This window comes from Ochotona curzoniae, unplaced genomic scaffold (genome assembly GCF_017591425.1).
Source record: "Ochotona curzoniae isolate NIBS_2020 unplaced genomic scaffold, NIBS_Ocur_1.0 contig_3255, whole genome shotgun sequence".
NCBI classification, from domain to species: domain Eukaryota; kingdom Metazoa; phylum Chordata; class Mammalia; order Lagomorpha; family Ochotonidae; genus Ochotona; species Ochotona curzoniae.
Window position 1 is genome coordinate 6085268 of NW_024465777.1, and position 23750 is coordinate 6109017.

General features: G+C 45.9%; 1 protein-coding gene across 1 annotated transcript in view; it reads left to right on the top strand.

Annotated features, from left to right (window-relative positions):
* The window catches only part of PHACTR4 (phosphatase and actin regulator 4), a 49488-nt gene extending 28666 nt beyond the window's left edge, over positions 1-20822 (top strand). Inside the window, exons 6-13 of the mRNA XM_040979705.1 lie at positions 4201-4798; positions 6368-6555; positions 7441-7594; positions 9321-9376; positions 11461-11522; positions 12583-12720; positions 16010-16086; positions 18823-20822. Of these exons, the coding sequence (XP_040835639.1) occupies positions 4201-4798; positions 6368-6555; positions 7441-7594; positions 9321-9376; positions 11461-11522; positions 12583-12720; positions 16010-16086; positions 18823-18838 (1289 nt within the window). The 3' untranslated portion in view covers positions 18839-20822. The remainder of the gene's footprint in view (positions 1-4200; positions 4799-6367; positions 6556-7440; positions 7595-9320; positions 9377-11460; positions 11523-12582; positions 12721-16009; positions 16087-18822) is intronic.
* The last annotated feature ends 2928 nt before the right edge of the window (positions 20823-23750 follow it).

Genomic DNA, 23750 nt, shown 5'->3' on the forward strand with positions numbered 1-23750 from the left:
CAGAAGTTAAAATATCCAAATAGAGTCATAAAAGTGAGTTTTATTATATATGAAATAGCAGAATATATTTAGAGAAGTAGCAAAACTCTAACATACACAAAATTTTCTCAACATTGATCCTGAAATTCACATTTTTATATTTTGTGTATATGATGCAGTGTTAAGCAAGTCCTTTTTCAAATTTACTTCTGAGAGATAATATTAAAACAATATAAAATGAACCTCTTTTACCCTTTCTTAAGATTTATTTTTTTAAAGATTTATTTTTATTATTTTTTTATTGGAAAGGCAGATATACAGAGAGGAGAGACAGAGAGGAAGATCTTCCATCCGATGATTCACTCCCCAAGTGAGCGCAACGGCCGATGCTATGCCGATCCAAAGCCAGGAGCCTCCTCCGGGTCTCCCACGCGGGTGCAGGGTCCCAAAGCTTTGGGCCGTCCTCGACTGCTTTCCCAGGCCACAGGCAGGGAGCTGGATGGGAAGCGGGGCTGCCGGGATAGAACCAGCGCCCATATGGGATCCTGGGCGTGCAAGGCGAGGACCCTAACCACTTGCGCCACCACGCCGGGCCCAGATTTATTTATTTTTATTGCAAAGTCAGATACACAGAGAGGAAGATCTTCGATCCAATGGTTTACTCCCCAAGTGGCTGCAACGGCTGGAGCTGAGCCAATCTGAAGCTAGGAGGCAGGAACTTCCTCTAGGTCTCCCACACAAGTGCAGGGCCCCAAAGCTTAATGCCATCGCGACTGCTTTTCCAGGCCACAAGCAGGGAGCTGTATAGGAAGCGAGGTTGCTGGGATTAGAACCAGTGTCCTTATGGGATCCTGGCATGTTCAAGGTGAGGACTGACGCTGGGTTACCGTCGTTTACTTTCTATATCTTTAATAGCATGGGATTTAGCAAGATTAATATTTTATTTCAGAGAAAATTATAGAACTGTTTGAAATCACTAGAAGGGAGCAAAATAAAGGATTTGGGCAGAAGTTTAGAGGTTAGTAATCAAGTCAACTACTCTTTCTTTTTGTTTGTTTTTTTTTGGCAAGGTTAGTTTCTTTGTGAGATGATGTACATCTTGCAGTTTACTTGGATCTGCAGAGCAACTTGACTGGCTCAGCCCTTAGTCACTAGGGGCTTTGGCGGTCATCGAGGACTCTTTGATATTATCCTGATGCAAGATGAAAGCATATCATTTAATATCTAATAAACTTCTCTCAGGGATCACTATGTACTAGGCATTGAGCACAGCCGAGTATGTATGCTGATGGAACCCAGGACTGTGCTGCCATCAAGGAGCTCACAGTACAGGGGCAACGGAAGACATGGGAAGGTGGGACACATGAGGCCGTAGAATGTGTGTGCACTAAGAAAGCTCAGAGAGTGGAATTTGGAGGATAGGGCAGTAACCAAATTATCAAAGACCTATTATTAACCGAGTCTGGGCCAGTTTGTAGTATAATCTTGGGGAGGTAGCCTAAAGTCTGTGGCCTTCGTTTTCCCTTCTTAAAAAATTCACAGGGCCCAGTGTGGTAGCCTAGCAGCTAATGTCTTCGCCTTGTAAGTGCCAGAATCCCATATGAGCGTGAGTTTTAATCCGAGAAGCCCTGCTTCCCATCCAGCTCCCTGCTTGTGACCTGAGAAAGCAGTCAAGGATGGCCCAAAGCCTTGGGACCCTGTACCCGCGTGGAAAACCCAGAAGAAGCTCCTGATTCCTGGCTTCAGATCAGCTCAGCTCTGGCCATTACAGCCACCTGGGGAGTGAATCAGCGGATAGAATATCTTCCTTTCTGTCTGTCCTCCTCTCCATGTATCTGCCTTTCCAACAAAAATAAATAAATATTTTTTAAAAATCATAAAATGATAGCTTGTTTTCCCTGTCACTTCAGATGATGTAGGTAGAAAAAAATGTCAAAGATAGAAAATTATTTTGATATTTTCAAAGGCTTTTTGCATTTGCCACTAAGAATCAAAATGTCATTTGATAATTTCATAATATTAAATCGATATATCTAGATATTGTTATTTGTCAGAATGTGGTAACAATATCCAGTAGTGGCTTTGGTTTTGGTTTTGTTTTGATTTCCATCTACTCCTGTCTGCTGGCCTCTCCCCAAGTGCCCGTGGTGGGCAGGGTGCTCTGGGTTTGTAGCTGGGAACTGGAATGCAGTCTCAGTCTCCAGCAGAGTGGCCGGAACCTGATTACCTGAGCTATCCCCACAGCCTCCAGCGGTCAACAGTGTAGAAGCTGAAGTTGTGGGGCTGGTATGATGGCTCAACTGGCCTAGTCCTCTGCCTGCCAGTGCTGGTATCATGTAGGGACACAGGTCCATATCCCAGTTGCTTCCCTTCCGATCCAGTTCCATGCTTGTAACTGGAAAAGCAGTGGATTAGCTCAGCTCCGGCTGTTGTGACATTTGGAGAGTGAACAAGCAAGTAGATTTTTCTCTCTTTCTCCCTCTCTCTCTGTGAATCTGCCTTTACAATTAAAAAAAAATAGATGAATATATCTGTTTTTTAAAAATTAGAAGACGACAACAAAGAAGCCAGGAAATCAAGTCTGGACAATGTTCTGTTTTGTTTTCATTGCTCTCCAGCTCTTTTAATAGTGTGCTGCTACATAGTGAACTTTTATCAGCCATTTTTTTTTCTCTATATCTTACTAACTTTATACCCTGGAACAGTTTTTAAAAAAAAAAATTGTCCTGGAATAAGCATTTAGTTCTTGGTTTAGTTTCCTGGCCATGACCTCAGACGCTTCCTAGAATGCAGTGTTGATGGCCTGAGTAATTGGATTCCTGCCTCCCACATGAAGACCTTGATGTCACTCCTGGCTCCAGAACCAGCCCTGTTGTGGTCACTGTGGGCATTGTGACATGAGTCACCATCTCCTTCTCTCTTTCTCTCTCTTTCTCTTTGAATTTATTCAGATAAACTTTTTTCAGGTAAAAATTGAAAGTCCTGGACCCGGTGGCGTGGCCCAGCAGCTGAAGTCCTCGCCTTGAACATGCCGGGATCCCATATGGACACCGGTTCTAATCCCAGCAGTTCCATTTCCCATCCAGCTCCCTGCTTGTGGCCTGGGAAAGCAGTTGAGGATGGCCCAAAGCCTTGGGGCCCTGCACCTGTGTGGAAGACCTGGAGGAAGTTCCTGACTCCCTGGCTTCTGATCAGCATAGCACCGGCCATTGTGGCCACTTGGGGAGTGAATCATTGGATGGAAGATCTTCCTATCTCTCCTCCTCTCTGTATATCTGACTTTATAATAAAAATAAATAAATCTAAAAAAAAAAAAATTGAAAGTCCTAACCGCTCTTATGGCAACAAAATAGGAATACTCAGTCTTCCTATGCCACTATCCACTTACTACACCCCATGTTTTATGTTTTGTTGTTAGTGTCAGATAGCCCAGGTGCTTATGAAAAATTATAGTCATGTAGCTATTTGATTTTCCAGAAGGATATCTGTTTAAAGAAGCCATTACTTCAGTTGTTAGAGTGAACTTGCTGCTTGGAATGCCCATGGCTCATATAAGAGTGCCTGGTTTAAATACCAGCTCCTCCACTTTCAATCCAGATTCCTTATAATGTACATCTTGGGAGGCAGTGTATGATAGCTTAAGTGTTTAGATCCCTTTTCTTCTCACCAGATGCATGCACAGTTAATTTTTCCTTATGAAAATGTCCGTTTGCCACTTGTTTGCCCTTCTAGACAGTGAAAGTGATATGAAGCCATCCTCTCTCTCTGCATGCCTTTATCTCCTGTTTCCATTCCCTTTCATGCATTGGGCCTCTGCTTCCCTATCAGTGAAGCAACAACTGAAAGCCTGCCCCCTCCAGGCCCACAGCCACCAGCCCCATCCCGCCCAGGCGCATGTGTACCTCCCCAGGGCCACCAGAGGAGTGAACAGGCAGGCATGATTCTCTTGACTCCAACCAACCCGCCCACAGCTCTCCTCTTTGCCACCACCACTATCCCCCTTGTAACCATCCTGGCTGCTTGGTTGCCACTCTACACAGGTTCCAAGACCTCTGGTGCCCTAGGCCTTTTGTTGAAATATCTATGAATTTTGGTTGCAAGATAGAGATATGGAAGGAATGACAAGTCACGAAGTTATACAGTGTGTTTGAATGATGATTCTAGGTCTGGGGCTGGCTCCTGTGTGCATTATAAACTGAAAGATTTCTCTCTCTTTTTCAGCGGAACTGTCTCAAGCAATTAACAATGGTACACTGTTATCAAAACCCTCCCCACCCTTGCCACCCAAAAGAAGCATTCCATCAAGCCTTGTCCCCACCTCGGAATCTGCTGCTGTTACCACCACCAAAACACTAAGTGACCAGAGGGAGAAGAACACAGGCTCTGTGAGCTCTGAACCTGTGCTGGTGGTCCCGCCCCTCTCCCCGTCCCCACCTCTGCCTACTCACATTCCCCCTGAGCCCCCACGCTCCCCTCTGTTGCCTACAAAGACTTTTGAAGTTGTGCCAGAAATGAAGTTTCTTCCATCCATAGATCCACCCCAAGAGACTCCACAACAGGAAGATGAGAAAAAAGAACTCCCCAAGAGGATATTGGACCATAGCTTTGGGGAACCCCATGTCCCTTCCAGGTTGCCCCCAGTCCCACTGCATATTCGAATCCAGCAGGCCCTGACCAGCCCACTTCCCATGACCCCTCCCTTGGAGGGCTTTCAGAGAGCTCATTCATTGCTCTTTGAGAACAGTGACAATTTTTCTGAAGATAGCAACACCCTGGGCCGGACCAGGTCACTTCCTGTCACTATTGAAATGCTCAAAGTGTAAGTGCCTCTCAAGCTTCCTTCTTGTTCCTCCTTGTCTGTTCTAGAAAATCCAACAAGGACATTACTTACAGAAAGATAATGTGAGTAAGTTTAAAATATAAGATTGGACCAAAAGAATAAGTTCTAGAATTTGGAATCGTTGTACCCTGCTGATTACTGTTATATGGTTTTTTATTTTTAAAAATTTTATTTTCATTTTTATATAAGAGGTTATGTTACAAAGAGAAGGAGAAAAAGAAAGATCTTCCATCTACTGATTCACTCCCCGAATGGCAACAATGGTCAGAGCTGAGCCAATCCAAAGCCAGGAGTCAGGAGCCTTTTCCAGATCTCACATGTAGCTGCAGAGTCCCAAGGACTAGGGCCATCCTCCTCTTTCCCAGACCATAAACAGGGAGCAGGATTAGAAGTAGAACAGCCGGTGCCCATATGGGAAGTCGGCGCTGCAGACAGAAGCTTAGCTTAATGTGCCAAGGCGCTGGCCCCTATAGTAGGGTTTTAAAAGATGTTAGTACTGGGCCTGGCACAAGGTTCAATGGCTAAATGCTCAGCTTGCAAGTACCGGGATCTCATATACACATTGGTTCTTGTCCTGGCACCATTTCTTGTCCAATTCAGCTCCTTGCCTATGGCCTGGGAAAATAAAGCGTGACCCAAACCCTTGGAATCCTGCACTCATATTGGAGACCCAGAAGAAGCTACTGGCTCCTGGCTTCAGACTGGCTCAGCTCTGGCTATTGCAGCCATTTGGGGAATGAACTGACGAATTGAGGATCTTGCTCTCTGTCTTGTTCTCTCTGTAAATTTGATCTGCCTTTCCAACAAAAATAAAGAAATCTTTTAAAAGATACTAATACTTCTCATGAAACAAAGTGTATTGTTAGATGTATGACATTTCACATGAATATATTGCCATGTGAAATACTTTTGTCCTTTTTTATGATTATTTTGCTATTATCATTTTATGATACTGCATGTAAAATATTTTAATATTACATCACAGTCCATACCTTCCCAAGCTTTACAAGTAAAAGACTTCTCTCCAGTCTGGCTTTTTACATCTTCCCTGATGTAAGCTTTGTGCGATCTGAGGGGAACGCCATCACCTCTAAGTGCTAGAAAGAAATGCAAGAAAATTAAAATCGCTAGCATTATGTGATACATGAGGCACGGGAACAGTGCATATATGACATGGTGCGTAAGGGCTTCACCTTGGAGCAAGACAGCCCTGTGTTCCTGTGCCAGTGTTACCAGTCGTAGCCTGGAGTAGTGTAGTTACTTAGCATTTCTGTGCTTGCCGAAACGAGAATCAAATCTACTCTGTAGACTTGTGAGGATGAAATTGGATGTTCTGGAAAGCACCAGTACCTAATAATTGATAGACGTGAGACTTGAATCCTGAGCTGTTTGAACTACTAACAGATATCTTAGCAAAATGACAAATGCTTTGGGAGGGGCTTATTGAGTATTTTTATTTATGGACTTTTTCGTAGTTATTTCAGTCTTTTGTCTTATCTGTCAGTTATCCATTTCTGAAAAGACAGTGTAATCTTGTTCATGTGTTAGTCCAGACGATGAAGAAGAGGAGGAGCAGCTCTGCCCGTCTGCCTTCAGCATAGACATGACCTCTACCTCAGCCGCTCCTGCACAGCCGCACTGTCTGCAGGAGGAAGAGGAAGGGAAGGAAAGTGACTCTGACTCAGAGGGTCCCATCCAGTATCGGGACGAAGAGGATGAAGATGAAAGCCATCAGAGTAAGACAGGGCGGGGCAAAGAGAAAATTATTTTACAGATAAAGCTACTTGTTGCTTTATGAATGGAAACGAGTCCCTCTGCTGTCAAACCGTATGGCCATCTCATGTTGGGAACCTCTGTACCAACTCCTTGTCCCTGCCGTATTCCCTGTGTTAAAAGATGCTATGAGAGGGAACCAAGTAAATTAAATATTCCAGGTCTTTATCTGGTTTTGATTTAAAAGGTATTCACCTTGGGGCAGGTTTTAGCCTGTCGCTTAGATCGCATGTTGGAGTGGCTCGGTTCAAAACCTGACTCCAGCTCCTGACATGTATCCTGGGAGGCAGAAAGTGATGCTTATGTAATTGGGTCCCCACCCATGTCAGAAACCGGGATTGAGCTGCTGACTCCCAGCTTCCCTTGCCGTGGCCCTAACCGTTGTGAGCCTTTGGTGAATGAACCTGTGAATCAGTTCTGTCTGCCTATCTGTTTCTCTCAAGTAAGTGACCTCCTAAGCCAGTTACTTTGTTGGCATCAAGGATATTTCAAGCACATGCACTATAAATTAAAGACAAAAGTTACGCTTTCCTTCAGTTTAATAAGCTTGCTACACATACAGTGAAGACAATAAAAACCATATTTGTGCCACATACCCTTGCGAATAAAGAAATCCCGATTCCTAAAATTGGAAAAGAAGTCTTTAAAACAGATAGATTATTAAGGTGTGGTAATATAAAAGCCATTATGTTTTAGGTCAGAGAGCTATCTCATGCTATTTTCTCAATCAACTCTTAGGACAAAAAATACTAAGAGAGGATAGTCTTTGTCTATCTGAACCCATTGAATCCATTGGACTAAGGATATTCTTAGATGTCTTCAACCTTTTTTTCTTCTCCTGCACCAAGGTGCTCTGGCCAACAAAGTGAAGAGAAAAGACACACTGGCCATGAAGTTGAACCACAAACCTAGTGAACCAGAGTTGAACTTGAACCCTTGGCCTCATAAAAGCAAGGAGGAGTGGAATGAAATTCGACACCAGATTGGGAACACATTGATCCGGTAGGCCTGTGCTGAGATGACCTGGTCTGATTTGACTATGCCAGAAAATGTACTAGAGCTTTATTTTGTAGTGAAGAATTCATTTGTGTTGGTTTTCTGTTGTTTTCAGTATAACTTACAAAAACATAATGTACCGAATTGAGTATTGTATGAATTGGTATTTTTTTCTTTATGTTACTATTTTAAAATACCTGAAGCAACTAACTTTCTAAAGATTTCTTCATAAAAATAAAGGATCATTTATTTGAGTTGGAAATTGGACTTCCAAGGGCGAACAGCCCCACTGGTTTGTCATCTTGACAAGGGTGACATATGGCAGTGGTGGGGTGTATGCAGGCACAAGACCACCTGGCAACTCAGAAAGCAGAAGAGTTGGGCACTCACAGGCATTTACAACCCTCTCACAAGAAGGGCTCTCAGTGGCCCAAAGTTCTCCCACCAAGCCCACCTAGAAAGACCATGGATGGATTAACTTTCTGTTCTCCTAGTACCTATTAACTTACAACTTCGGGGTTTAAAGTCCTACATGAATTTAGTGACCCAATCATATTCAAACCAAAGCAAATACCTTTTAAGAATTTGTAAAAGGGGGCCCGGTGCGGTAACCTCACTGCTAAAGTCCTCACCTTAGACACACCAGGATCCCAGATTGGCACTAGTTCTAAACCCAGCAGCCTTGCTTCCCATCCAGCTCCCTGCTTGTGGCCTGGGAAGGCAGTTGAGGACAGCCCAAAGCCTTGGGACCCTGCACCCACAGGGGAGACCTGGAAGAAACTCCTGGTTCCTGGCTTCAGATGGGCTCAGCACTGGTCATTGCATCCACTTGGGGAGTGAATCATCAAATAGAAGATCTTCCTCTGTCTGTCCTCCTCTCTATATATGACTTTGCAATAAAAATAAATAAATCTTTTTTTTTTAAATGTGAAACAGCTTTGCCTCCAGTTGTGGCTCACATGGGATGCTGATATCTTAGATGGTCATTTAACCTTCTGTCCCGCATCATTAGTCTCTTTATTTATGTAAAAATATATACTTATACGTACATATACAAAACTTATATATATTAAATCTCAGTCTTTTTCCTGATTTTCTGAATCAAAATTTCTATTAGTATGCCTTCAGAATTTGTGCTGTTAGCAAAGTTTCCGGGACTTGTGGAAAGGGCAGGTGTTTTGGGGAAGCCCTGTCCAGTCCAAACCTCCTTGTATAGATAAGGATGTACAGGGAGAGCAACCAGGCTTCTTTCTGGTGGGTGTGTGTGTGTGTGTGTGTGTGTGTGTGTGTGTGTGTGTGACCCAGGCTTCTTTCTGGTAGTGTGTGTGTGTGTGTGTGTGTGTGTGTGTGTGTGTGTGTGTGTGTGTGACCCAGGCTTCTTTCTGGTAGCGTGTGTGTGTGTGTGTGTGTGTGTGTGTGTGGCCCAGGCTTCTTTCTGGTAGTGTGTGTGTGTGTGTGTGTGTGTGTGTGTGTGTGTGTGAGACCCAGGCGGCTTCTTTCTGGTATTGTGCTTTCTGGGGTCAGAGCTAGCCTGGAGTCCTGGGTGTGTGTGAGTGTGTGTGATGTGATACCTGTGTTAGCATTTTCAACGTGAAAATTATTTTTGAAATATATCAATTTGAATATGTATTGGTTTGCTGTGCATGGGGCTAATATAAATTGTAACCAAAGTAAAATCAGTCTAAATAAGATTAGGAAGTTTAACACAGATATCACGTCTTTTTCTTTTTAGACGACTGAGTCAAAGACCAACACCAGAAGAATTAGAGCAGCGAAATATACTGCAACGTGAGTCCATCTAGGAAGTAAAGCTGTCTGTTCTTTGTCGACTTTTTTTTTTATAATCTTTACATGGTTAATTAGAGCACAAAGGTTCAAGGGCTACAGGAAAATGGGTTAGACTATTATTTCCACATTGTTTCTCTCCTGCATCTGGGGCAAAGGGGGAGATAAAGGGAAAAGTCCCACCAACCTCCCACTCATCCCATGTCCCCGATGTGGGGCATGCTCCAAGGGTCTTGCTCAGGTGGTTTTGATAGTTCAACAATTATGAATTGCTGCCAATCTCACCATTCCAAGCATGATGAAGTCGCTGTAGAATCCACTGATTGACATAGTCCATCTTAGAGTCTCCATTCGCCCAGTTTTTCACTGCCAACACTTGGCTGGGGTAGTTGATTGATTTGTTCTGTCCTCTGTTGTGGTGCAAGGTATTCTCTGCAGGTTCTGATAGACTGCCAAGTCCTCCATGTGCAGCTGGTTATGCTGTCCACTGCTCCGTCTGAGCCTCTGAGGAGGCTCGGCTCTAGCATTTGCACTCCATGGCAGACCATGGAACCTGCGCTTCTCTTCGTGATTTGGGTTCTGAGTCCAACAGTTGGATTGGGGAGATCCCCAAAGAAACTTTGAGGTGATCCCAAAGTTGTCGACTTCTAACCCAAACCTCAGGGAGAAGATGAGTGTCAGCCCTACGTGGGGCTCAGGAAATTGTGTCATCCAGGCTCGGGCTCTTGAGGTCTTCCCCTGAAGGCCTTTGGGAAATGCCATCACTGGAGTGTACCAGACATGGTGGTTTCTGTGTCTAAATGCTCTCACAGGATGCTGGGACTGCTACGAGCATTTGGGAGGACTTGACCATGTTTGGGAGAAATGCTCCAACTTCTCTGTCTGCAGGGAGATAAGTGGTGGCTGTGTATATGAAGACACTTGTGTTTCTAGTGGAGTCTGAGGAGAGAGCCAAAGCAAGTCCCAAATGCAGCATCCTCCTGTGGCTCTCAGCCCTGGGACTTTATTAGTTCTCTAGTCACCGGCTGGGCCCTGTGGCCACATGGCTAATTAGCTCCCTAATTCCTCCTCACTGGAGTGGCATGGGCTACCCTAGGATTCCTTGTTTGCATGCTCAGCTGACCTGTCCATCCAGTCAGCACTGCTGGATATACACAGCCCAGTCAGCATTTTTTTTTTTTAAGATTTATCTATTTCAAAGACAGAGTTACAATAAAAGACTTTTTTTCCTTTGTTCACTCCACCAGATGACCAAAGCATTAGGGGCTAGACTAGGCTGAAGCCAGGAGCTTCTTCTGGGTCATCTACATGGGTGCGGGGGTCCAAGAACGTGGGCCATCCACCACTGCTTTCCCAGTCGCATTATCAGGAAGCTAGATGAGAAGTGGAGCAGCTGAGACTCAGCCAGTGACCATATGGGATACTAGCATCACAGGCAGAAGCCTTACTCACAATGCCACCCCCCAGTTAGTAAATTTTAAAGTGTGGCAGGCTTTGTAGACACATAACATAGAACTAGATATGCTCTCCATTTTCCATTCTTAGCTCATGGGCAGTAAAAATGTAGGTTTGGTACCACAGTTTGTTGAGCTGTGGTTCTTAACTTTTTTACTATATCCAACAAAAAAACTTTGTATGTTACCTCAAAGGTAGTATTTATTCTGATTTAGACCTATGAAAGATACTTGTGGTACAACTATTTTAAAAGTTTGACATGCAGGGCCCAGCACAGTAGCCTATTGCCTAAAGTCCTTGCGTTGCATATGCTAGGATCCCATACAGGCGCCAGTTCTAATTGCGGCAGCCCTGCTTCCCATCCAGCTCCCTGCTTGTGGCCTGGGAGAGCGATTGAGGACAGCCTTGGGATCCTACACCTTCATGGGAGACCCGAAAGAAGTTCCTGGCTCCTGGTTTCTGATAGGCTCAGCTCCAGCTGTTGTGGCCACTTGGGGAGTGAATCAGCAGACAAAAGATTTTCCACTTTGTCTCTCCTACTCTCTATGTACATAACCTTCCAATAAATAAATAAATCTTAAAGTTTGATATGCATATTGCCACTTTAAAATAATTATTTCTGTCAATCATAGCTAAAAATGAAGCTGATCGTCAAGCCGAAAAACGAGAGATCAAACGTCGCCTCACTAGAAAGGTACCATTCCCGTGTGCGGTCTCATGCTGTCTGCCCACAGTGTCTCCTACCTAGAAACCAAGCATCACACACATTTTATCAGAAAGAAATGAATTTAGCTTAAGATGCCAGAGATCTCTATGAAAACATAATCCAGGATGCAAATGTAGAAAACAATATGTGATCAAGAGCTTGTGTCTTATTTTCAGTATTTCAAAAAGTGCTGGCACATGAAGGTGTTCAGTAAATACCTGGATAAATGCTGCCCTTTCATTTGCCAGATGTGGTATCCTGACGCAGTCCCTGTTGGGAATGTGGGATATACTGGAGTGTGCAGCCAATGCTAGGATCTGAGAAGCATCTAAGAAGGATCAGATACCATCATTGATTTTCTCCTTGGTTCCAGATCAGTTAGTACAGACCTATGTTAATTTTTTAGCTGAAATTAATCCCTTTCTCCTTTCCTTCTTACCATAATTCTGAAACTGTTTCCTATAGTTGTATTAATATCTTTCTTAAAATGTATTTTTAAAAACCTCCAGGAGAACTGTGGGATCTGTATCTTTTCCACTTCCTCCCTCTGCAGGAGGAGAGATTATTCTTGATAATTCAAGGAAATGACCTGACTTTCAGATTGAGCATATTGAACCCTCTTAGACCATAACTTGCTATAGAATCTACTGCCTTAAGCATTTTTCATTTGAAATAAAACTTACAAGAACCTTGATCCCCAGAATGTCATCCCTGGGTCAGTGTCGACCCGACCGGGGAGTTTCTGTGAGATACTTGAGCCTCAGGCTGCAGCCAAGACTCCTCAATCACAATCTGCATTTTAACCAGACGCCCAGATGATGTCTGTGTGTGTTAAAGGACTGGATTATACTAGTTCTCAATCTTAACCATGCATCAAGGTGCTTTAAAAAAGAAACAAACAAAAAAAAAGAAATTGCTGGGAGGCGGGACCCACGGACCAGCAGTGTTGAAAGTCCCTGGTGATCCCAGGGCGGCAGAGGCTGCAGCGCTCGTGGGGAAGTGACCTGAATACAAGGCCGATGCTTCACCCCGGCTCCATTTCTTCCAGCTCAGTCAAAGGCCAACTGTGGCTGAGCTCCTTGCCAGGAAGATTCTGAGGTTTAACGAATACGTGGAGGTAACAGATGCTCAGGATTATGACCGACGGGCTGACAAACCTTGGACCAAACTGACTCCTGCTGACAAGGTAAATGGAAAATACTCACGAGTTCTCTATCTTTTTTCTTTCTTTTTCAGGTGTTCCCATTTTTTTTTCTTTTATTTAAACACTGCAAGACACTAACTAGAAGGGGAAACCATCAACGAAGCTTTGGGTACTGATAAAATGTTGAATTTCAAATCGGGGGTACAGTCATGGCATATAGCAACCACCACTTGGGATGCCCGCCTCTCCATCCCGAGTGCCTGCCACTCAGCCCAGCACATTTTAGACTCCCAGCCTCTTCAATCATGTGAAGAGTACCTTAGGATTCATTCTACCACCCACCAACACATTTTTTTTTTAAGATTTATTTATTTTTATTACAAAGACAGATATACAGAGAGGAGGAAAGACAGAGAGGAAGATCCTCCATCCAATGATTCACTCCCCAAGTGAGTGCAATGACCAGTGCTGTGCTGATCAGAAGCCAGGAGCCAGGAACTTCCTCCAGGTCTCCCACATGGGCACAGAGTCCCAAGGCTTTGGGCCGTCCTCGACTGCCTTCCCAGGCCACAAGCAGGGAGCTGAATAAGAAGAGGAACCACCAGGATTAGAACTGGCGCCCATTTGGGATCCCAGCACGTTCAAGGCGAGGACTTTAGCCACTAGGCCACACTGCCAGGGCCCCACCAACACATACTGAAATTTTAGAATCTAAACACTTCAATTAAAAGACTAGGATTGTTACACTGAATGACTACGTGAGACCTGCAATGTGTGTTTGGCACAGTGATGAAATGGTCACTTGAAATGCCTACATCTCGTTGATGTGCCTAGTTCAAGCCCCAGTCACTCTGCTTCTGATCCAGCTTGTACTAATGCACCTGGAGGCAGCACCTGTGGGTGCCTGCCACTCCCATGGGAAACCCAAATGCAGTCCCTGGCTCCCTGCCTTTGGCCTAGCTCACTCTAGGGATAGAAGTCTCTGTGTGTGCCTCTCCCTCTCTGTCACTCTGCTTTTCACATAAGTTAAACTTTTTTAAAAAATATATATTGTTATTGGAAAGTCAAACTTACAGAGAGAAGGACAGAGAAAAAGATCTTGGTGTTGGCTGTTACACTCCTCAAGCTGCTGTAACAGCCAGAGCTGAGCTAATACAAAACCAGGAGCCAGGAACTTCCTCCAGGTCTCCCACATATGTGCAGGATCCCAAGGCTTTGGGCTATCATTGACTGCTTCCCCAGGCCATAAGCAAGGAGCTGGATGGGAAGTTTGGCTGCTGGGATTAGAACCAGCGCCCATATGGGATCCCAACACATTTAAGGTGAGGACTTTAGCTGCTAGGCTACCATGCAAACTTTTTTTTTCTTTTAAGATTTATTTCATTTTTATTAGGAAGGCGAATTTACAGGACCTTCTTCTGTAAATGTGCCAGAAGGCTTTGACCCATCATTTAGTGTCTTCCCAGGCCATAAGTAGGGAGCTGGATGGGAAGTAGAGCAGTCAGGACATGAACTGGCACCCATATGGGATCTCAGTGCCTACAAGGCAAGGATTTAGCCATTGAGCCATCACGCCAGGCCTGGTAGTTTCTCTTTCTTTCAGAATTGTAGGTAGTAGACTCATTAGATTAAAGCTTTAGTGCCTGACACAATGACTTACTTGGCTAGTTCTTCCCTCGCAAGTGCTGGCATCCTATATGGGCATCAGTTTGAGTACCAGCTGTTCCACTTCCCATCCAGCTCCCTGCTAATAGCCTGGGAAAGCCGTGGAGGATGGCCCAAAGTCTTGGGACCCTGCACTTGCATGGGAGACCTGGAAAAATCTCTTGGCTCCTGGTTTCAGATCAGCTTGTTTCTGGCCTTTGTAGCCATTGGGGAATGTGCCAGCAGACTGAAGAACTTTCTGTCTGTCCTCTCTATAAACTGGTTTCTAGTTTATAAATTAAAATAAATAATACAAATAATTTTTTAAATGACATACTGTATCACAGTTTAAAACTAAAAGGAAATAAAGTGCATTTTAAAAAATTTTTTGAGGGTGCTGGTGCCATGGCATGTTAGGCTAAGCCTCGGGCTGCTTTGTTTCCAAGCCAACTCCATGCTTAAGGCCTAGAAAAGCAGCAAAGGATGGCTCGAGTCCTTGGGTGCCTGCACTCTCACGGATTCAAAGCTGCTGACTCTCCGCTCAGAATCAGCTCAGCTCCCGTCATTGCAGCCAACTGGGCAGTAAACCGGTGATGGAAGATTTCTGTCTCTAATCCTGCCTTTCAAATACAAATAAATAAATCTTTTTTTTTTTTTTTTTTAACAAAGTCAGATATACAGAGAGGAGGAGAGACAGAGAGGAAGATCTTCCGTTCACTGATTCACTCCCCAAGTGAACACAATGGCCGGTGCTGTGCCGATCCGAAGCCGGGAACCAGGCACTTCTTCCAGGTCTCCCAGGCGGGTGCAGGGTCCCAAGGCTTTGGCCCATCCTCAACTGCTTTCCCAGGCCACAAGCAGGGAGCTGGATGGGAAGCGGGGCTGCTGGGATCAGAACCGGTGTCCATATGGGATCCCGGCATGTTCAAGGCGAGGACTTTAGCTGCCTGGCCATGCTGCTGGGCCCTAAATAAATCTTTTTTTATGACAGTTTTCTGAATGATAAAATATTTTTTGGACTTTTTTTTTCTCAAAAAGTGCTTTAAATTTATTTGAGAGACAGATATCAAGGTCAGTCCACTTTGTTCACGTCCCACATATCCATGAGGGCCATCTGTCACTTGATCCAATCCAACGCTAGGAACCTGGAACTCAACTCAGGTCTCACATGTGTGTCAGGAACGCGGTTATTTGAGTCATCCTCATTGTCTCCCAGAGTCTGCAAGAGGTGCAGACGGGCATCGGGAGGCAGCCTCAGTCCAGACACTCCTCCATGGGACACAGCTGTCTCAGCCAGCCCAGCAAGTAGCTGCTCCAGAACACACCCTTGCAGTGGTGCTATGGGGTAGAAGGACATTTGGCTGGCATATTTCAGTATTCATATTTCACTTTGATCATGGAGAAAGCACATTTTCCTGCTCTGAAGGCTCTGCAGTTACAAAGTCTCCTTTTACTCTTAAAACTGTGAAGTTTTGGCTTCACAGTTCAGTGAATGGCATCAGGGACAGTGGGGTGTGACCGGACTCCAAGCTGGGCACCCTGTGCCAGCCCGGCTCCCTTGCCCCGTGTGTGTCATCTGCCAGGATTGCAGTGACTCAGAGCCAGGCATGGTGGTAAATCAGTGGCAAGTCAGGCTGCTGTATTCATTCAGGAAAGGTGCTGAGCCAGTTGTGTTTCTACCCTGCAGGCTGCCATAAGAAAAGAATTAAATGAATTTAAAAGTTCGGAGATGGAGGTTCATGAAGAGAGCAAACATTTCACACGGTAAGACCCAGAAGACCCAAATACTGTACGCTAAGCTGCACCTCACCCGAAAGTGAACAAAACGGAGGGATTCCAAAGAGAACCCTTAAGGGTATTGTTAGCGCAGGGCGCTCAGCGCTGGTTGCCAGCAGTCTCCATCCGGAAAGGGAAGGAGAGCCGGGTGGCCTGAGCAGTTCACCAGGATGCAGTTTGGACCAGCACTGTGTCCTGGGTGAAGCCGTGCTGGTTGTTGGCTGTTTGTGTTGTTGTTAGTAGCAGTAATAAAGTACTGCAGCACACGGAGCAGAGCTGAGAGTCCCCTGGAACATGATGCTGATCAGATTGTCCAGGAACTTACCTGACCAGGAAGGGAGAAAAGAACATGGCATGCGGCAGCACGCACGTCAGCAAGGCTGAGATAAAAGGACCGTGCGCAGTGTCCTGAGGAACAGAAAACATGCCTGAGGCAGAGGGCTGGGGGAAGCCAAGTCCAAACACTGAATCCTGGCTCTCCTGGTTGGAACCATTGTGTTTATGTGCAGGAATTCTGTGTGTTCCAGAAAGCTCTCAGGAAGGTTGAAGAGGGTGGCAGCAAGGAAGCTAGGTAGAAAGTCACAGTGAGCGTAGTAGCAGTCTAGACAGGGAAGCTGCAGTCGAAGGCAGAGATTGACTTGGAAGACACTGCAAGCACAGATCATGGTAACTATTCAGAGTTCCTTGGGTAGTTGACACTGTGCTAGACTAGGTTAAACTGCCACCCGCCACACCAGTATCCCAGTGATTGATTGTCATTTTGTGTTTAAGCTGCCCCACTTCCAATCCAGCTTCCTGCTAATAGCTTGGGAAAAGCAGTGAAGTGTGGTCCAAGTGCTTGGGCCCCTGGAGTCCTGGGCTCCTGCCTCCCGCCATTTGGGGAATGGACCAGCAGGTAGATGAAATCTCTCCCCATATCTTTGGAACGCTGCCCTTCAAATAAATAAACATTTTTTTTAAAGATTTTTTTTCTTTTTATGGGAAAATCAGATTTACAGAGTGAAGGAGAAACAGAGAAGAAGATATTCCATCTGCTGGTTCACTCCCCAAGTGACCGCAATAGTTGGTCCTGAGCCAATCTGGAGCCAGAAGCTTCTTCCGCATGGGTGCAGGTCCCAAGGCTTTGGGCCATCCTTAACTGCTTTCCCAGGCCACAAGCAGGAAGCTGGAAGGGAAGCAGAGCAGCTGGGATACTAACTGGCACCCATATGGGATCCTGGCACGTGCAAGGCAAGGACTTTAGCCATTAGGCTACGGCGCCAAGCCCAATAGATAAACTTTTTGAATGTTCCTGGTACACTGTTAGATCCGAAGGAACAGGGAACAAGGCAGAGTATTTGTCTTGAAGGAGTTTCAGAGTATTTGTCTTTAACCAATTTGAATTTTGTTTTGTTAAGAATCATTTCATTTATTTGAAAGGCTGTTATATAGAGAAGGAGAGAGGTAGAAAAACATTCAGTCTTCTGGTTCACTTCCCAGATGGCCATGGTAGCCACGGCTGAGTTACGCCAAAGCCAGTGCAGAAACTTGATCCAGGTCTCCCACATGGGTGCCAGGGGCCCAAACACTTGGGCATCTCCTGCTGCTTCCCCAGGTGCATCAGCAAAAAGCTGGACCAGAAGCAGAGCAGCCAGGACTTGAACCAGCACTCTGATGTGCCACAGCGAAGTGGAAAATCGGTTACCCTTGTCAACTTTGACGTCCTCTGACACTTTGTTAGAGATGCCTAGAAGGGAGATATTCAGCCTAGAGTCCAGAAGGAAAAGTAGGTTTAAAGATACAAATGGAGGGACCCACACTGTAGTACAGTAGGTTAAGCTCCCATCTTTGGGGCTGGCATCCCATATAGGCACTGGTTCGAGTCCTGGCTGCTCCACTTCTGATCCAGCTACCTGCTTCTGGACTGGGCAGGCAGCAAAGAATGACTCAGGTCCTTGGGCCACTCCGTCCATATGGGGGACCAGGAGGAAGCTCCAGGATCCCAGCATCAGGTCAGCTCTACTCTGACTATTGAGGCCATTTGGGGAGTGACCAGTGGATGGAAATTCTCTCCCTTGCTCACTCTCTCACTCTCCCTGTCCCCCACTTCCTCTCTTTCCCCCCACCCACTTGTCTCCTCTCTGTAACTCCACCTTTCAGATATACTATTGAAAAAAAAGAAAGTCATGGATGATTGGGCAAGGATAGACAAAGGAAACCATAACAACATTGTCTGGGAGAGCAGTTGAAGGAGGAAATTTAGGGAGGAAGTGGTGGTAGAGAAGCCTGGCCCAGCGCTGGCTGTAGTGGCCATCTGGGGAACGAACTAGTGGATAGAAGATCTCTTTCTCCCTTCCCTCTCCCTCTTCCTCTCACCCCTACCTTTCTCTGACTTGCAAAATAAATAATCAAAGACATTAGGCTACTGGAAAGCAACAGAGGATGGCCCAAAGCCTTGGGACCCTGAACCCATTTGGAAGATCTGGAGGAGGCGGCTCCTGGCTTTGGATCAGCTCATCTGTAGGCCAGTGTGGCCGTTTCGGGAAGATGGAAATCTTTGGCTCTCTGGCTTCTCTCTGTAAATCTGCCTTTCCAATAAAAATAAATAAATTGTCTAAAACAAAAACTACACAAACACACACACCAAAAAACTTAGGCTACAAGATTTCATTGCCAGTATGCAATAACAGCGTAGCAATTTACTGTTATCCTGTAACCTGCTCTCTTCTTGGTCATGTGTTTTAGCTACCATCGTCCATGACATTGAGTGTGAGAGAGGAGCTGGATGACCTGTCCCCGCACACAAGGCTGCTTTACTGCTTCTGTCTCCAGGGTGACATGTGGAAGGGACTTCAGCACTTCTCTGCACCCCCAGAACTGTTGTGGGATGAACAACGCTTGTACGAATGTAGCATTTCACTGGATGGGGTTCTCTGTGCTGCCCTGGGGGCAAAAGGGAACCCTCTGTCGGTGCTGTTGAGCTTTTCCGTGTTGCAGCTTACCTGCCCGGCCACCAGCATTCTGGGCCACTTGCTGGTTCTGGGTTTCATTGGCTCCCTGTCCCCCTCACCCTCTGGTGACTGTTCTCAGTAGGTACCGTTAACCTTACCTGCCCTGCCCAAGTTCTGTGCAGGCATGAAACAGCCATCAGAGCAGCCAGTAGTGGCAAGAACCTTCTGGGGGTCCTTCCACATCGGAGCGGCCACCTCGAGGGATGCCTTTGTCGCATGCCGGCTGAAAGCAGACACCAAGCCTCCTGGAAAATAGCACTGTAATTCTCTGCAGGCACTCAAGCCTGGGGCTGGTCAGGCTCTGACGCGCTGCTCCTCTTGCATCGGCCTGGCTTGTATTTGCAAGTGCTCTGGAGGGTGTCACAGGAACGTGGTTTTGCTTGTCATAAATAGTCTGAGCTGCAACCAGAATCCAAGCTGGTTAAATGAAAAACATGTATTTTTTCTACATACAGAAACAAGGAAAGGCCTTACTATTAATGCCAACTTGGCCAAAAACTGACCAGTGGCTCTGATATTTGTGTTACCTCCAAGCAGTGCTGCCATGCATCCCTCTAGAAAGTGGAGCTGTGGCAGCTCTGTGGGCACACCTCTGGGCTGCTGGCCCCACTCCAGCCGGAATCCCGACACAGCTCTAAGGGTTTGAGGGGTCAGCCCCGGGAGCAGGTCTGTGAGAATGAGCAGGCTTAATGCAGCCCCTGCTCCTCTCCTTCCCAGTGCTGTGTGCCCTCTGCTGTTGCACTGGCCCTCCTGCCAGCCCCGACCCTCTCACCAACCCTAGCCCCCTGCCGCCAGCCATGCAATAGCCAGTATGGTTAGTTACCTGGGTGGCAGCCCAGCCCCACTCCCTTTTGTATTTATAAATATATCAATATGATTTCTTAAAACAAAATTTTTATTTTTATTGAAAACCAATCAGCCTCACTGTTTTCCATCTAATTCCTAACCAGACTGTAAGTGGGAAAGAATAACTTCTAACAGGACTGTGGCTTTTTCCTTCACTTGATGTTTAGGGCATTGTGGTTATTTTGTAGATTTCTAATGATTGATTTTGTATTTGTTCTGTATGTACTTTTCATTAGAGTTTCATCCTTTCCTGTCTATTTAACACTCACTAAAGAATCAGAATATCAGGTTAAAACATAAAAGCTAAAGTGGCCTTAAACTGTAGTGTCTTCTCTCTGCGGGAACAGGAAGGAATCGGAGTGCTGAGTGACAGATGTTTCTGGCTACAGAGACAACACCACAACTACATCTTGCACTCGGTGCACGTGCACTAACTTAAGAGGTCAGCAGTGAGCCTGTTGATCTGTGGAATACAAGCTGGCCGCACAGGAACTGCTGCCTGGTCTTTACAGTTTGGGGAGTGCTTGGTGTACCCCTGCAATCTCTGTGGCCTGGAATGTTTTTCAAGTCCTTCCACTGCCTTCCTTCCCTCAATGTGCCAACCTTGAAACAGAACTTGGTTCCCTGACCCGCTTGTCCACCTTCCACATGCCACCAAGGAATCTGGATGAGCTTTCATCTCACGTTCTTGAAACAGGACACTCGAGATCAAGTCTTTTCAGGTGTTTATTTAGGAGTCATGTACATAAAAATGAATTTCATGTTCCCTTTCTGTATAAATGGGTACTGTCACAGAAACAATCATGTATAAAATAAATAAATAACAGCCTAGTGTACTTTGAGATGATTCCCTGATGTACAGACCCTCCTTGTTAAATAAATCATTATGTTGTATATCAGTCTTCCCATCAGTAGTAATCATTAAAGTATTTTAGAATTTTAAAATGCCAAACTGTACAATTCTGGTGTGAGGTGTTTCTTAGATATGACTATTCTAAAAGATTTGAGCCAACTTAACACCTAGAACCACGCCAATGGCTGACATCAGATGGGGGAGTAATCGGGACATTTTGTGTACTGGTGGGTAAGGGTCTGTTATGTGGTTGCACAGACCCCCCCCCCCCCAAGAGGAGATCCAGCCGTGACCCCCACATTTCCCGGATCCTGTACCACTGAGCCCACTCCTTACCTGCAGGGCAAGTGCACTCACTCCACTGTGACAAGACCGAGGTCACAGCATGTGGTGTAATTGCTCTGCACACCCCACTCGGCTGGCCTGCTGCGAATGTGTCCCTCAACCATGTGACGACTGTTCCACAGACCAACCACACCCAGACACAGCCGGGATTTGGTGGCTTCCTTTGTGACAAGCAGCCCAGTTTCAGTCCAGGTGGCCTTAGTTGTGACTCACTTCATACTTGTCACCTCTGACTCTTGTTTAGAACGCAGCCCTTTCATCGGGTTAAGAGAAACCATGAGTCAGGATGTTTCCTGTCAGTGGGTTCTGTCTGCTAAATAACCACAAAAAATTACAGTTTGAACTGTTTTGAGAAGGCTGTGTGCTGGAACAAACACAGCGCCGGGTGGCTGCTGAAATCGTGCATTTTGGCTTTAGGGGGTTAGGTTAACTGCACCCCGGAAGAAAGAGGTTTGGAAAACCATTATCAGACCTAGGGGCTGCCATTGGGGATCAAATCTTGACAGCTCCACTTCCAGTCCAGCTCCCTGTCTACGTGCCTGGGAGAGCAACAGAAAGGGGCACCAAGTGCTTGGATCCCTACCACACGTGGGAGACCCAGATGAAGCCCCTGGCTTAGGCCTGACCCAGCCCCACCCCTTGCAGTTCTTTATGGAGTGAGCCAGAGCGTAAAGATCTCTACCTTTCAAATTGCCTTTCAAATAAATTTGTTTTGTTTTGTCTCTAAAAGCCTTTCAAGTAAAATCTTTTTTGTTTTGTTTTGCTTTGCTTTGGGTTTTTTGTTCAAATAGATCTTAACAAAAAATAAAGGCAGCTTTAGAGGTGGGCACTGTGACAGCAAAAACCACCACTTGGGACACTGCCTGCATCTCAGGTGGAAGTGCTGGCTCCTGCTTCTGATCCAGCTCCCTGGAGAAGGCAGCACACAGTGACTCAAGTCCTTGGACCCCAGCCACCCACACAAATTTGTTTTTCTTTAAATGGCAGGAGGATCTGGTGCTGTGAGGGAATCCTGGATGAAGAGAAAGCCGGAGGAACGCCATGGCACAGCTCCTCACCAGCACATAAACACAGAGTGGAGGAGCCTTGTAACAAATACAGGATGGATTAATCTTCCACCTCCAAGCGCAGTGTCCCATACGGGTATGGTTCCTTGGTTCATGTCCTGGCTGCTCCCCTTCCCATCCAGCTCCCTGCCTGTGGCCTGGGAAAGCAGTGAAGAATGGCCTAAGTCCTTGGAACCCTACACACACATGGGGAACCCAGGAGAAACTTCTGGCTTTGGATTGGCAGCTGTAGCTGTTGTACCCATTGGGGGAGGGGGACAAACCAAAAGATAGAAGATCTTTATCTTTTCTTTGTGTAAATTTTTTTTCCAATAGTAATTTTTTAAATGCAAAAATAAATCCTAGAAAGAGGGGTGGGATGGGGAATGTATATAGTATGAGTGAAGATCTTATGAAAAATGAGAACACACACACACACACACACACAAAAGAGGGGGCGAGGGGCTTGCCCTGAAGTCAAAACACAACCCAGACCTCAGTTTCCAGGTGCTGTGCACTTTCAACCTTCGTGGACCTGTAGGGAAAACCAGGGGCCACAGGCCTGGCACCTTGGCCTAGCAGCTAAAGTCCTTATCTTGAACACACCAGGATCCCATATGGGCACCGGTTCTAATCCTGGCAGCCCCGTTTCCCATCCGGCTCCCTGCTTGTAGCCTGGGGAAGCAGTTGAGGACAGCCCAAAGGCTTGGGACCCTGCACCTGCCTGGGAGTCCTGGAGGAAGTTCCTGGCTCCTGGCTCCAGATCGGCACAGCACCAACCGTTGAGGTCACTTGGGGAGTGAATCATCGGACGGAAGACCTTCCTCTCTGTCTTTCCTCCTCTCTATATATCTGACTTTGCAATAAAAATAAACAAATCCTTAAAAAAAAATAAACAGGGACCACAGCAGTCAGACCTGTTGCACCATGTGTCTGGTCTTGTGTGGGTGTGGTTAATCCTATCAACACCCCACCCTGCTCTGAGAATTGTGTCTTCATCTAGAGCGAACAGGTCATCTGAAAGGCAAAAATCACCTGCCACTGCCCTCCTGTCCTCTTATTTCTTAGCCACCTCCCATCGAAAAAGCCCAAGCCACTAATTTAGTCTGATCCCAAGGAGCAGCACGCACCCTACTCACCCCGCCTAGTGGACACAGGAGGGAAGACATTCCTCTCAACCCGGTACTCCAACCACCCCTCCTCTCCATCCACATCAGTGGCCTCCGTGGGTCTGCAATCCCTTCACCTTTGTAATTAAACATTTTTTTAAAAAATGAAGGGGGCTGGTGTATTGGTTCAATTGTCTAATCCACTTCCAGGAAGAAGCTCCTGGGTTTCGATGGGCTCAACTCCAGTCATTGTGACCACTTGGAAGTAGACAGAAGATATTTCCCTCCTCTCTATAAATCTACCTTTCCAATAAAAATATAATACATCAAAGTCATCTTCCTAGTTCTACCTTTTATTTCTTGGAGGGATGGGAGGGAATATTTATTTACTTGAAAGAATGAAGAGAGGAGGAGAGATCTTCCATCCCTTGGTTCAGTCCCCAAGTGGCTGCAACAGCCAGAC